Source organism: Dipodomys spectabilis, unplaced genomic scaffold, assembly GCF_019054845.1.
Source record: "Dipodomys spectabilis isolate Male_0828 unplaced genomic scaffold, ASM1905484v1 ptg000043l, whole genome shotgun sequence".
Lineage (NCBI taxonomy): Eukaryota > Metazoa > Chordata > Mammalia > Rodentia > Heteromyidae > Dipodomys > Dipodomys spectabilis.
Window position 1 is genome coordinate 32,974,477 of NW_024870720.1, and position 12,430 is coordinate 32,986,906.

The 12,430-nt window shown below is 39.5% G+C and overlaps 1 protein-coding gene across 1 annotated transcript; it reads right to left on the reverse strand.

Annotated features, from left to right (window-relative positions):
- Positions 1-1,341: 1,341 nt before the first annotated feature.
- Gk2 (glycerol kinase 2) lies at positions 1,342-3,006 on the reverse strand. Its single transcript, XM_042678343.1, has one exon. The coding sequence runs from the start codon at positions 3,004-3,006 to the stop codon at positions 1,342-1,344; it is 1,665 nt and encodes a 554-aa protein (XP_042534277.1).
- Positions 3,007-12,430: the final 9,424 nt, after the last annotated feature.

The following is a 12,430-nucleotide window of genomic DNA, read 5'->3' on the forward strand; positions in this document are numbered from 1 at the left end:
ATTTGAAATATTGACAGGTGTATTCTGTAGCATTCGATTTTCCTCACACACACACACACACATACAGCTAAGACAAAAAGCTGAGATATAAGAAATACTACTGAAATTATAATACATTTTTGTATCAACATAAGATATATAATTAATATTTTATTTTAAAGTTTGTGGTTTGGAGATTGAAATATATGCTTAATATTTAAATATATTGCTTTTAAATAAATATTTGTCCTGAAGTAATATGCGTACATATTACCCCCAAGTGTACATAGCTATCCCACCTAAATTGCTTATGCCTGTAGATTCTATTTAGAGCATTTCTATTATGACCTATTGGATATGATGTGTTTTTAACTTATAAATGGTTGTTCTATGTGATGTAGACATGAAAATTATTACTACAAATAAAATTCTTAAGAGGGAATCAACAGCAGAAAGTGACTTTCTTCCTAGAAGACCAATAAAAACTTCAGTATAATGCAAGGTTTTGTAAAATATTTCAAATATCACTTTGACTAAAATATAAAAATATCTGAATAACAATTTAGAAAATATTTTTGAATATATATCTAAGTCAGCGAATAATACATTTTTATGTAAGAAAATTTAGTATTTCCATATACAATCAATAAAGATGCTGTGGTGACCCTAATATGTATAAAAGAGAATTAACATTTGGAGAATTAACTAAAAATAAGAAAAACAATAAAATGTTCCTGTTTTAGCTGGTGAGTCCAAGTCCTTAATCAAGTGTAGTTAGCATAGATTAAGTCAAGGTCCATAAATATTAAAGGATCTTTGATTAAAAAAAATTTCTATGAGCCACACAACACCATGGCTCACGCCTGTAATCCTAGCTACTCAGGAGGTAGAAATATGAGGATCAAGATTTAAAGCCAGCTTGTGGAACTCTCCAATTAACCAGCAAAAAGTGAGAAGTGGATCTGTGGCCCAAGTGGTAGAGCACTAGGTTTGAGCACAAATTCTCAGGGACAGTGCCCAGGACCGGAGTTAAAGATCTAGAACTGGTGCTGCCCCCGCTCCCCACACACACATACACACACACATATTCCATGGAAAAATCTGGATGTCCTATGGTTCACAGGGAGTGGTGCAGAAAGGAAACTTTAGTGACCAGTGTTGAAAAATAAACCCACACCAGATGTTTCTGCAGTTTTCCTATGTATTTTCTTTATTTCAAGCCATGGGTCTCCTTGTTGGGTTCTCATAGGTCATGTAGCAAGTGGCTCATAAAATCAGTCTGCAACAGCATCATCACTTTGCGAGATTGAATGGATGGATTCTTTTAAAAAAACCTCACATTTTGGGAACCCATGGATGGAATTAGTCTAATAAACCTGAGAGGTGTCTTGCTCCGATTAACATTATCATGCTGCTCACTATGAAAAAACCCAAGGGCAGACTAGAGAAAATACTGGGATCGCCACAGTCAGGAGACTGAGCTGTGACCCACCCCATTGACTTCATCACAGCTTTCTTCCATGTGCAATAACGAATTTCACTCTCTGTGGCCTGGATCTGTGGTTCGAACCGCTCCATCATGACTGCAGTCAAATCCTCAGGTTCCAGGCTCCAAACACCTACACCTTCTGCAGCTCCTGCGGCCATGGCCGCGCCCAGGGCGGTTGTTTCAGGCATGACAGACTTAATTACTGGAATATGCAGAATATCTGCTTGTAGTTGCATGAGGATTTTATTGTTGGTCATCCCTCCGTCTACCTGCAAATGACTGAGTGGAATTCCACAGTCGCGGTTCATAGCATCCAAAATCTCTCGGGTTTGGAAACAGACAGCTTCCAGGGCAGCAAAGGCGATATGACACTTATTGGTAAACTGAGTGAGGCCACAGATGATTCCCCGTGCACTGGGTTCCCAGTAGGGCGCGTACAACCCGGAAAAGGCCGGGACGAAGTAGCAGCCGTAAGAGGTACCTGCTTCTCTAGCGAGGGTTTCAATTTCATCGGAGGTGCTTACAATTTCCAGATTGTCTCTTAGCCAACGAATCACCGCGCCGGCTATCGCGACAGACCCTTCCAGTGCGTAACACACCGGCTTGTCTTTGCCCAGTTTGTAAGCCACCGTGGTCAGAAGGCCGTGCTCGGAAAAGACACGCTTTCGGCCTGTGTTGCACAGTAAGAAGCAGCCGGTTCCGTACGTGTTCTTGGCTTGCCCTTCCTGGAAGCACATTTGTCCCACTAACGCGGCCGACTGGTCCCCCAGACACCCAGAGATAGGCACGCCCTCCAACACGCCACTCTTCATCTGCCCGTAGACCTCCGAAGAACTCCAGACTTTGGGGAGAATCTCCATGGGGATATCGAAAAAGTCACAGAGCTCCTTATCCCATTCCAGAGAATGGATGTTGAACAGCATGGTCCTGCTGGCGTTGGTGACATCGGTGCAGTGGACGCCGCCGTTGACTCCTCCGGTCAGACTCCAGATGAGCCACGAATCAATGGTACCAAAAAGAGCCCTGCCCTCCTCCACCGCCTTCTGGACCTTAGTCACGTTGTCCAGCAGCCAGCGAAGCTTCACGGCGCTGAAGTAAGTGCTCAGGGGCAGGCCCGTCTTGGACTTGACGAAGTTATTGTTTCCTGGGATCTTTTTACTCAGGATCTCCACCGTCGACTGGGTTCGGAGATCCAGCCATACCACGGCGTTGTAGAGAGGGTCTCCCGAGAGCTTGTCCCAAACCACGGTGGTCTCCCTCTGGTTGCTGACACCGATGGCTTTTATGTTGGAGATGTCAATATTCACTTCGACGAGTTTCTCGCAGGTCCTTGCGATGCACTCATAGACAGACTGGAGGATCTCCTTGGGGTCCTGCTCCACCCATCCTTCCTTCGGATACTCTTGTGTTAATTCCACCTGATGATGACATAGGAGTTCTGCTGTTTTTGAATTGAAAACCAGAAAGCGAGTGGAGTTGGTGCCCTGGACCACCGCCCCGACCAACGGCCCCACAGCTGCTTCCTTTGGGGCTGCCATGAAACCAATCGGTCAGCTCAGCTCTGGGACCGTTTCCCATGGGATGGCGACGTCGTTAGGGGCGGGGCGCGCAGCAGCCAATCGGAAGCGTCGGAGGGAGGCGCAGGCACCTGCTCAACGCCAGGCTGGACCACCAGGTGACCTTTACCCCTAACTGGCACCGCACCCTTCACCCACCTCGGCACGCAAGCCCCGCCCCCAGCCTCTCCAGGATGTGTGAAGGTGGTGTCAGTCAAAATGAGCCAGCCATTTACCCAGGTAATTACAGCTACCAGGGCTCTTCCCTCTCTCTGTGAAGTCTTCTTTCTCCTATTGCTGTCTGCCTAGGAGAGGTCCCTCAGTCTTTTTGCAGAAATACATTCTTCCAACTGAACACCTGAAAAGCGTTTTGTCTCCATATTTGAAGCCCTGGTTTCCCGACATGCAATTTTAATGGACTTTTTTTTTTCAAACCTTAGACCCTTGAAAACTATCCATCTCTTTTCTTGTGGCAAAATAAGTTTTGCTGTCCTGATCTTTTTTTAATGTTTAATTTTTTTCTGTGACGACTAGCTATCAGACATTCAATTAGTTCTGACCTTGTTTGTTTGTCTTCTGTACTTGATGGGTTCATAAGTTACCTAGCTTTGTAGGTTTATAGTTTAGAATCAGACAGGAGAATTCTGTTCTTTTTTCTGTCTTTCCTCTGTGAACTCACACATTTTGGAGTTGTCTCACAAACTCATTAGTACATTAGTCCTTATGATTATCTATTCTCTCTGTACTTAAATTCAGAGTTTTTTTTATTGCGATATGTTCAAGCGCACAAATCTACTGTTCTAATTTGCTGTTAATTATCTGGTGGAATTTTCATTTCACAAGTTGTTTTCATTCTTACAATTTCAATTTGGGTCTTTTAAATGTCTACTTAACTTTTTGAACACAAGGGATATAGTTACAATTACTTTTTAATGTTAACATCTATGTGAGTTCTGCTTAAATTTTGATTGGTTATTTATTTTGTGTTTCTTTCCTGCTTTGCATACCTGATACTTTTTAATTAAATACCACACTGTGTGAATTTTTCTTGGCTTGATACTGGAACCTTTATTTTCTTATGCATCTTCTTGAGTTTTGCTCAAAGATATAGAAATAGATACAAAAATAGATTGATGCTTTTGAAATTAGCTCAGATTAGTCTAGGACTAATTATCCTCCTTAGTATGAATATATTTTTCCATGTGTCTATGACAAAATGAGGCTTTTGGGTCTTAGGCCAACACTGAATACTGTAATCTCTAATCTTTACATTGCATCTTTATTCATCCTCCAGTACGAACAAGCATACACTGATCAACACTCTCGAATACTCACTCTGAAGAGCTCAAATTTCTCTCCTTTGTGATTCTTTTCTTCTAGTGCATTGCCCTGCGTAGTCTTCTGTTATTTCAGTGAGTGCTGAGTATTTGGCTCCATTTCCTCAACAGAGGGTTTCCAGTGGGTTCTGTTGGGTTCCAGTGGCAACTTTCTACGTTAGGGCATAGACTAATCTTTTGAATTAGCTAGGGAGGAGGCCCAATTAGTCCTAATCAAATCAAACAGAGCAAGGCAGTAACATAAAAATTAACTATAACATGAGTTTACTGTTTTAAGTAAATCAGATTTAAGCAAACCTTTCAAGAAGTATTTTAAGTCAGAGAACATTTGAGTAGTAGAGAACAGAAGTAATCAGAAACAGATATAAATTTTCCTTATTTTGTTTCAATTTTTAAAATTCTCTCCTTTATGCTAGCTTACCACTGAGTTTCATGGAAGAAATTGCATTGATATTGTCTCAATTTTTTCTCAAGTATTTGGCAGTAGTAAACATTAATCTACACATATTCATCTACCCTGTCACACCAAAATATGCAAACAAATATTCTTACCCTCATTAGTTTTTGAGTCTTGAAAGTACTTCATTTAAGCAATTTGATTTTAACACAAATACTTAATTATGAAGTCACCAGTTCTGCTTATAATGAACCTATTTACATGGTAGTTTCACCAATAATATATTATAGTCATTAAATTATTAGATGATAAGTTTAGAAAATTGATCAATTCACTTCATTTTTAAAAAATTTTGTGTGGATGGTACTTAGGCTTGAATTCAGGGTCTGGTGTTTATTCAGATGTTTACTGTGTTTGTGCTGTACCATTTGAGCCATAACTCTGTCCCTACTGTTTGCTAGTAAGTTTAGAGATGAATTCTCACTGCCCTTCCTGCCAGAACTGGCTTCTATGTGTAATCCTCTTGATCTCAGTCTTTTGAATAACAAGGATTATAGATTTTATTTGCTCCATTGACTATTGATTATTGATTTTGTAATATATCCTGATGGTTTGAAGAATAGATGGGAAATTTTAATAAGTTCTTTTAGTAAAAGGCTAATTGTGTAAGCTATCTGTAGATACAGTGGTGGTGTAAAATTTTTGAACAACTTTTCTGTATGTTCTCACATTTTCATAATAAATGTTTAAATGTTAGTTTTCTTCATAACAAAGCAGGTGGGAAATTAAATTTTACAGATGAGATACTTATTTGGGCTTCGTTTTGGAGATGCTATCTGTGATAGGTGAACCCATTGCTTTGGGCTTCTGGTGGGTGTATATTCTGGATGGTAATGGTGGCAGGTGCTTGCCATATCAAGTTGCTCCTTTTGTGACCAGGAAACAAAAGGGAAAAGCACAGTGAGAAGGTACTATAGTCCTTCTTAAGGGCATGTTCCCAATGATGTAAGGACCTTCCTTTAGGATCTAATTCCTGTAGGCTCCACAACACTCTAGGAGCCAGATCTTAGACACATAGACTTTGAAGGCTTTTCAACATCCAAACTATAGTAGTTGGCAAAGTGTAATGCAGCTGATGAAGTTGCCAAACATAGTTAATAAAAGTGTATTTCACACACATTTCTTTGTTTTGACAGTTGAGAGGCAGAAGATTATTCTATCCTAGAATCTCCAAAATCAATCAGGAGATTTTGTAGTAGAATAATCTAGATATGGTTCTTTTTCCCAAGACTAATTATAAATAACTTTGTCAAATTATTCCCTTATTGTAGGTATCTTCCTCTGGCTTTATAAAATTCATAGAAATTTATAAATTTTTCAAATTAAAAGAAACCAGGAAACCAACTGCATGTTTAATTTCTTGGCTTTTAACCAAAATGTTCAGCTATCCGATACGTTCATTCCTTTTTTCATCTTAAGAATAGGAATTAGTGGGATAGTTCATATTTCCCTGAGTTGGAACTTCTTTTAGTCTTGAATTGAACAATACATAACCTGACAGTAAGGGTATTCATTAATATAAGTTTGTGGCTAGGATATGTGAATGTTTTAGACTGTGTCATAACCAATGTATCATCACAGTTGGTAATCTTCAAAACACTGATGCATTTTTCTACATGCTGTTCCCAAATGTGCTGGACCAGCTGTTGAGAGCCATGCCATCCAATTGCCTAGAAGACCTCTTCTTGGACCACAAATCCCCTAACATACTATCCCTCTTTGTTCTAATGAAGAATGGAAAGATTAAAGCAAGCTACCGTGGTTTATTACTCATGTTTTCTCTGTTAAGCATGGGCTGTGGGAGTCAACGTACCCGCATTAAGAGGCCTTGGCATTCATTCTAGGTAAGCACTCAGGACAGACCAGCCAATGAGCTTAATAGTCACAAGTCTGAAAGTGATTTTATAAATGTTAGAATCTTTGGGGTTGTGTGTGTGTGTGTGTGCGCGCGCGCGTTTGTATATGTGCATTCTTTGTCATTTCCCAGTGAAAATTGCCCTGACACCAATCTCAATGTTAATGTATTCCTGCTTACATTTGACTTTGGAATATGTTACAGCTAATTATCATTACACAGGATGAAAGATCAGAGGCCTGAGTGAGGGGCTTGAGTTTAGGAACAAAGGGAGGCCGATTCAGCTTCTTGGCTCTAGGCCCAATGATTGTAATCGAACATCTTGAAACTGGTAGGATCTTTGCGTTTTATTTATTTATTTGTTTGTTTGTTGATTTTCCTCCCTTACTTTTTGAAAGTGGATGTAGGGGGAAATGGGGGTTAAGGGTTTGAAGGGGCTGAAATTTCCCCTTGAACATGATGTCAATATGTTGGCATGTCTCCTTTTATTAAGATGCCATCCAACTGATAACAAGTCCTGCTGTGTTTTACCAACATAAAAAATTAGACTGGAGACCGAAGAGCGGCAGGTGGCTTTTGGCACCAAGAAATAATCACACTTGATGTGGAAAGTAAAGTAAAAGGAGCCATCTGTTCACTGCAGGAGGACGTGAAAAATCACATTAACATATTGTCACTAACATCATGAAATACACAGTTAATAATAAATTTAGTTATCATGGCAAGTCGCATTGGATAGTTACCCTGAAAATGCAGAATGTAAAAGATGCTCATTCTTGCCTGCCCCCATCTTAATTTTTTGAGAGAAGAAAAAAAAAAATCCAAGTGTTAAACTTTCTGTTAGACTGTGTGTGTGTGTGTGTGTGTGCATGCACATGCATGTATGTGCACACACATGGGTATATGTGTATGTGATATGATTGCAAACAGGAAGTGTTTCATTTTAAAGCCTGGCTGTGGTTCATTGTTGCTGTTTAGGTGATTAAAATAGTTTCTGATACAGATGGAATGAAACATTTCTTTCTCTCTGTCTGCCATGTTACTCTATAAATTTTACCTGCATCAAAAAAGATACAAGGAATGAAAGGTTTCGATGATATTTGTTGCACAAATAACCGGAAACCCACTGTGCAAAGGGCCTGGATGGTAGATCACTCACATAAGAGCATCAGAGTTTGTGGCCTTTATTTGATGGACATCTGAATTGGCCATTTCTCTGTAAAATATTCTTACACAGTGTTTTCCTAGTAGACTTTGTGTGAAATGCCTGTGCATACTGTGTGTTAAAGCAACTTGATAGGAAACATTTCTTACACTTTTTGTATGCATGTGTTCTTTGCATAGGTTAACTAAATAAAGAAGCTACAGAGTGTAGAGGCCAAAAGGTGCTTGGAAACATGGGGTTTTGTTACTCAGTCACAATGGAATCGTATTTAAATAACCTTTGCTGCCACAGTATACTCTTTAGCTTCTTGAAGTCACTGTTTATTATTGCTGAAAAATTGTGAGTATAAAAAACATTAATTCTATTTTTGCTATCAAGATCTCAGAATGGTAATAAAAATCAGAAAATTCCATTTTATATTGTTTAGAAATGCTAATAAGAATGATACAAGTTCTGCTAGATGTTGGCTCATACCTGTAATACTGGCTACTCAGGAGACTGGAATCCAGAAGATGGAAGTTCAATGTTGGCCCAGCCAGATGCTGTCTTCAAAACCCTCCAGCGAAAAAGCAGGGATCAAGTGAGAGAGCACCAGCCAAGTAAGCAAATTAATCAAGCATCTAGCTGTTAGTTCAAATCCTGGTACTGCCAAAATCAGAAAAGAATGATACAAGGTCTGTGCTTCTACAATGATGAACGCTTACATCTATTTTCTATTCTACTGTTCTGGACATGCTAAATTTCTCCAATAATCTTAGACCATGGCCAGTTCAAACTTCCAAATATTCTTCCTTCTCCCCATGTCATTTTTCACAAAGTAACTTCAGCTCATTTTCCTTCCTCGTGGAAGCTTTTCCCTTTCACCTGAGCCCTTAGTGGTAGTTCAGTTATTTTGCTGTAGTCTCCTCTTCTCCTTCCTCTTTCTAACATTCATCATATTTGAGTTCATTGCTCACTGTATACCATCTCTGTTGGACTGGAACTCCTAGGAAGGCAACTGCTTGTCCTCTTTCCCCATAACTAACATCATGCCATGCATGGCTGACAGTTGACCATCCCAACCAACTGTGAGGTACTATTCATTTTAAGGGAAGCCAGAATGGGTCTTTGACACTTGCAGCATCATGCAGCCTACCTGAACCTTTCAGTAAACTTAAGAGGATTGTTCCCAAGGTTACCTTTTTGTATTGGAGGTATGTATTTGTATTGGAGCCCATGACACTGTTTGAAGTTCCTGAGGAGCAATTTGAATTTTCAAGGGGTAACCTAGGATGGATATCAGTACATTGTATGGCTTTTCCAAGGCTTAGATTTATAATTATAAGAACCAAAAAAATCTATTCTCAAAAAGGTGAACAAGATACTTCCTAAAACGTTGGTTGCTCCTTGGGCATGTTTTCACTTTATAGTGAATATCCTGTAATATGTGTTAATGTGTTTCATATACTCATATTCATTTAAAGACCAAATCTATTTAACAATTTCTCATCCAGGATGTTCTGAATGTATTAAAGCAGCTAATTCAGACCTGGATACACTATTTTTCAGAAGACTAGAGCTTATCATTTCGCCAATGTGTTTTCAGCTTGAAGAAACATGAATTCTGTTTTGCTGAGTAGACAAACTGATTGTTATGTTGCTCATGCTCTTTCTCCCTATATATTTGGGTTGTTATAATACTAAAGATGGGTAGAGTTGGCAAAATGATTCAGTTTGAAATGATGGAATGAATTATTATTGTCACCTTAAAAGTATTGCACACCTGCTATTTTAATAATCACATAGATTACATAGAAGTGTATTTAAAATTTGTGTATATAATGTATTATTAATAATATCTTAATACTAGAATTTATACATGTGGTCACATTGTCTTATAAACTAAAAAAATAATATGGCAAAATGTAGCCATCAGGAATGAAAAGTGTGTGATAATTATCTAAATATGTGGATAAAATTGGGAAGTCATCATATTTAATGATACTCAATTATACTCTAAAGGAAGTTGCCAAATGTTGGGACTCAGGTTGGAAATCCTTTACCACGATGAATGAAAATCACCTCAGATCCTTAGAGGCAATTGTACTAACTGACAAGCATTTTAAGAATTGACAGCCTTCTTTACCCAGTAGATATTTCATTCCCTCCATGCTGGGCATCTTTGCAGTAGTTGAAAAAGCCAGGCAGATGGGCACTCCAGTCAGCCTGAGGGGACAGGAATAACATACTTCAGAGCACTAGGTGCCCTGAGATTCCTCCTTTTCATCAGATGGGCCTAGACCACAGAAGCCAGCAATTCAATGATATCCTAGTGGGTCTTGCAGGTGGTCACCATTGAAGTGCCTGGTAGACTTCCTGCTGGCTCCTCTTTTCATAGAGCATTGGAAGTGTAATTCTTTCACTATGACAGCAAGGCTTTGACATAAAATCACATATTAGACAAAATGACGGTTTGTCAATGTGAAAAACATTCAGAGGTTTGATGCTGATGAGTAATCCTAGTATTTGGTTTCTGCATCTCTCTGTGTGTGTCTCTCTCTTTCCCTTTGTCTCTGTCTCAGTCTGTCTCTCTTCCCTCCCCCCCACCTTCCTGGTAAGACCAGGGTTTGAGCCGGGCGCTGGTGGCTGAGGCCTGTAATCCTAGCTACTCAGGAGGCTGAGATCTGAGGATCGCGGTTCAAAGCCAGCCCGGGCAGGAGAGACCTTGAGACTCCTATCTCCAATAAACCACCAGAAAACCGGAAGTGGCGCTGTAGCTCAAGTGGTAGAGCGCTCGCCTTGAGCTGAAGAGCTGAGGGACAGCGCCCAGGCCCAGAGTTCAAGCCCCACGACCGACCAAAAAAAAAAAAAAGACCGGGGTTTGAACTCACAGCTGCATGATCAGTTGACTTGCTTGCTTAGCTGGTCTTTTCAGGCTTATTTATTTATTTTGGAGATGGAATCTTTTGCATTTTTCTGCCTGGTCTGGCCTTGCACTATAATCCTCTAGATTTCAGTTTTTCTGAATAGCTAGGATTACAGTAGTGAGCCACTGACATCTGGCTCTTTTTTATTGTTGTTTATTTCTACATAGCATCAATAATTTCCTATGTCTTCACCATTCACTTTCTTCTGAAGTTTTGAGGGAGGCCTGTGGTTTCTCTTCCTTTACTATTATCAATTTCTTTTTAGGATCTAGTGTTCATTTTTACTCTGATTAAAGTGTACAATAAGTAAAGAGAATGATTGATGCATGCATTTTACATTCTCAATAGTGCTTTACATAGAAGACAATCTATACTATTGCTCTTCTTTTTCCCTTCTTCTTTTTAATAAAGAAATATTTACTTAGCATTGGTTATTTAATGGATGCTTAGCTTACTTCTGGATTATATTGTGAATTAGAAAGACACAGTCCTGGGGCTGGGAAGGAGGAAGGTGGCTCAGTGGTAGAGCGCTTGCCTTGCATGCATGAGGCCCTGGGTTCGATTCCTCAGAACCACATAAGCAAAAAGAAAAAAGCTGGAAGCGGCGCTGTGGCTCAAGTGGTAGAGCGCTAGCCTTGAGCTGAAGAGCTGAGGGACAGTGCCCAGGCCCAGAGTTCAGGCCCCACAACCGGACCCCCCCCACCAAAAAAAAAAAAAAAAGACACAGTCCTTGCTCTGGTGAGGTCCCAGTGAGTAAATCAGATACAGAATGAAGACATAAAGGTAAACTGATAGATAGCAAACTAAGTGTTAGAAAGGAAATAGTCATTAAGCCTGAGCCTAACTGCTACTGAGAGAGTTGGTAGCATTTCCTGTTCTTGTAATTGTTTATCTCTTGTTTTAGATGTCTTCTCTTCCATGTCAAATATTTAAAGTGTCTTCTTTCAGTTGGGTATATGTCCAGATAATAAAGATTAGAAAAGCTGACTGTCATTAATTTTTTTTTTATCAATGCACCTCTCCTAAGTGTATATACAGATTGTACCACAGGTAAAGAGAAGCTGTGGCTTTTCAGTGGCCAGGGGCAGTACTATGCTTTGCTGTGAACCATACACTCCACAGATTACATAAAGAGCAATTCTGATTAAGTCAGAATGTGGAAGATGCAGTTTGCGAAGATGGAAAGTTCCCTCTGAGGCTTCATCACTGGCCCACAGATAACCATTTTTGCTCCTTTGCTTTCACATTATCTTTCTCTTCTGTGAGCCTACATCCAGGTCTTAATCTGTCTTTCATTATAAGAAGTCATATTAGATTAAGACCACCTGCATAATTTTATTTTACCCTAATTACCTCTTATAAGTCTTCACTCCAAATAGTCATATTTTAAGGTAGTTTAAAATATTACTTTTTATCCAAAGCAAACTAATTTGTGACCATCCTTCTAATTCATACTGCAAAAGTCATTTTCACTTAATCATCAGAGTCAACATGTACCTCGGAAAATAAAATTCCTTCAGTTATTTGCAACAGAATTGAAAGGAAAGAACTGATTTCTCAGGCAATAGAAAGCTGCAAATGCAACACGAGCTGGTGAAGTGACCAAGGATGGAACATTACAAAAGAACAAACATTTTATGATCTTGGAGTAAAGGGCTGTAGTAGTAGCAGAGACAGGCCTGGGAT

Bases quoted from the DNA above. Each gene is read 5' to 3' on its own strand.
- Gk2 (XM_042678343.1), bottom strand. From the start codon at position 3,006: ATGGCAGCCCCAAAGGAAGCAGCTGTGGGGCCGTTGGTCGGGGCGGTG.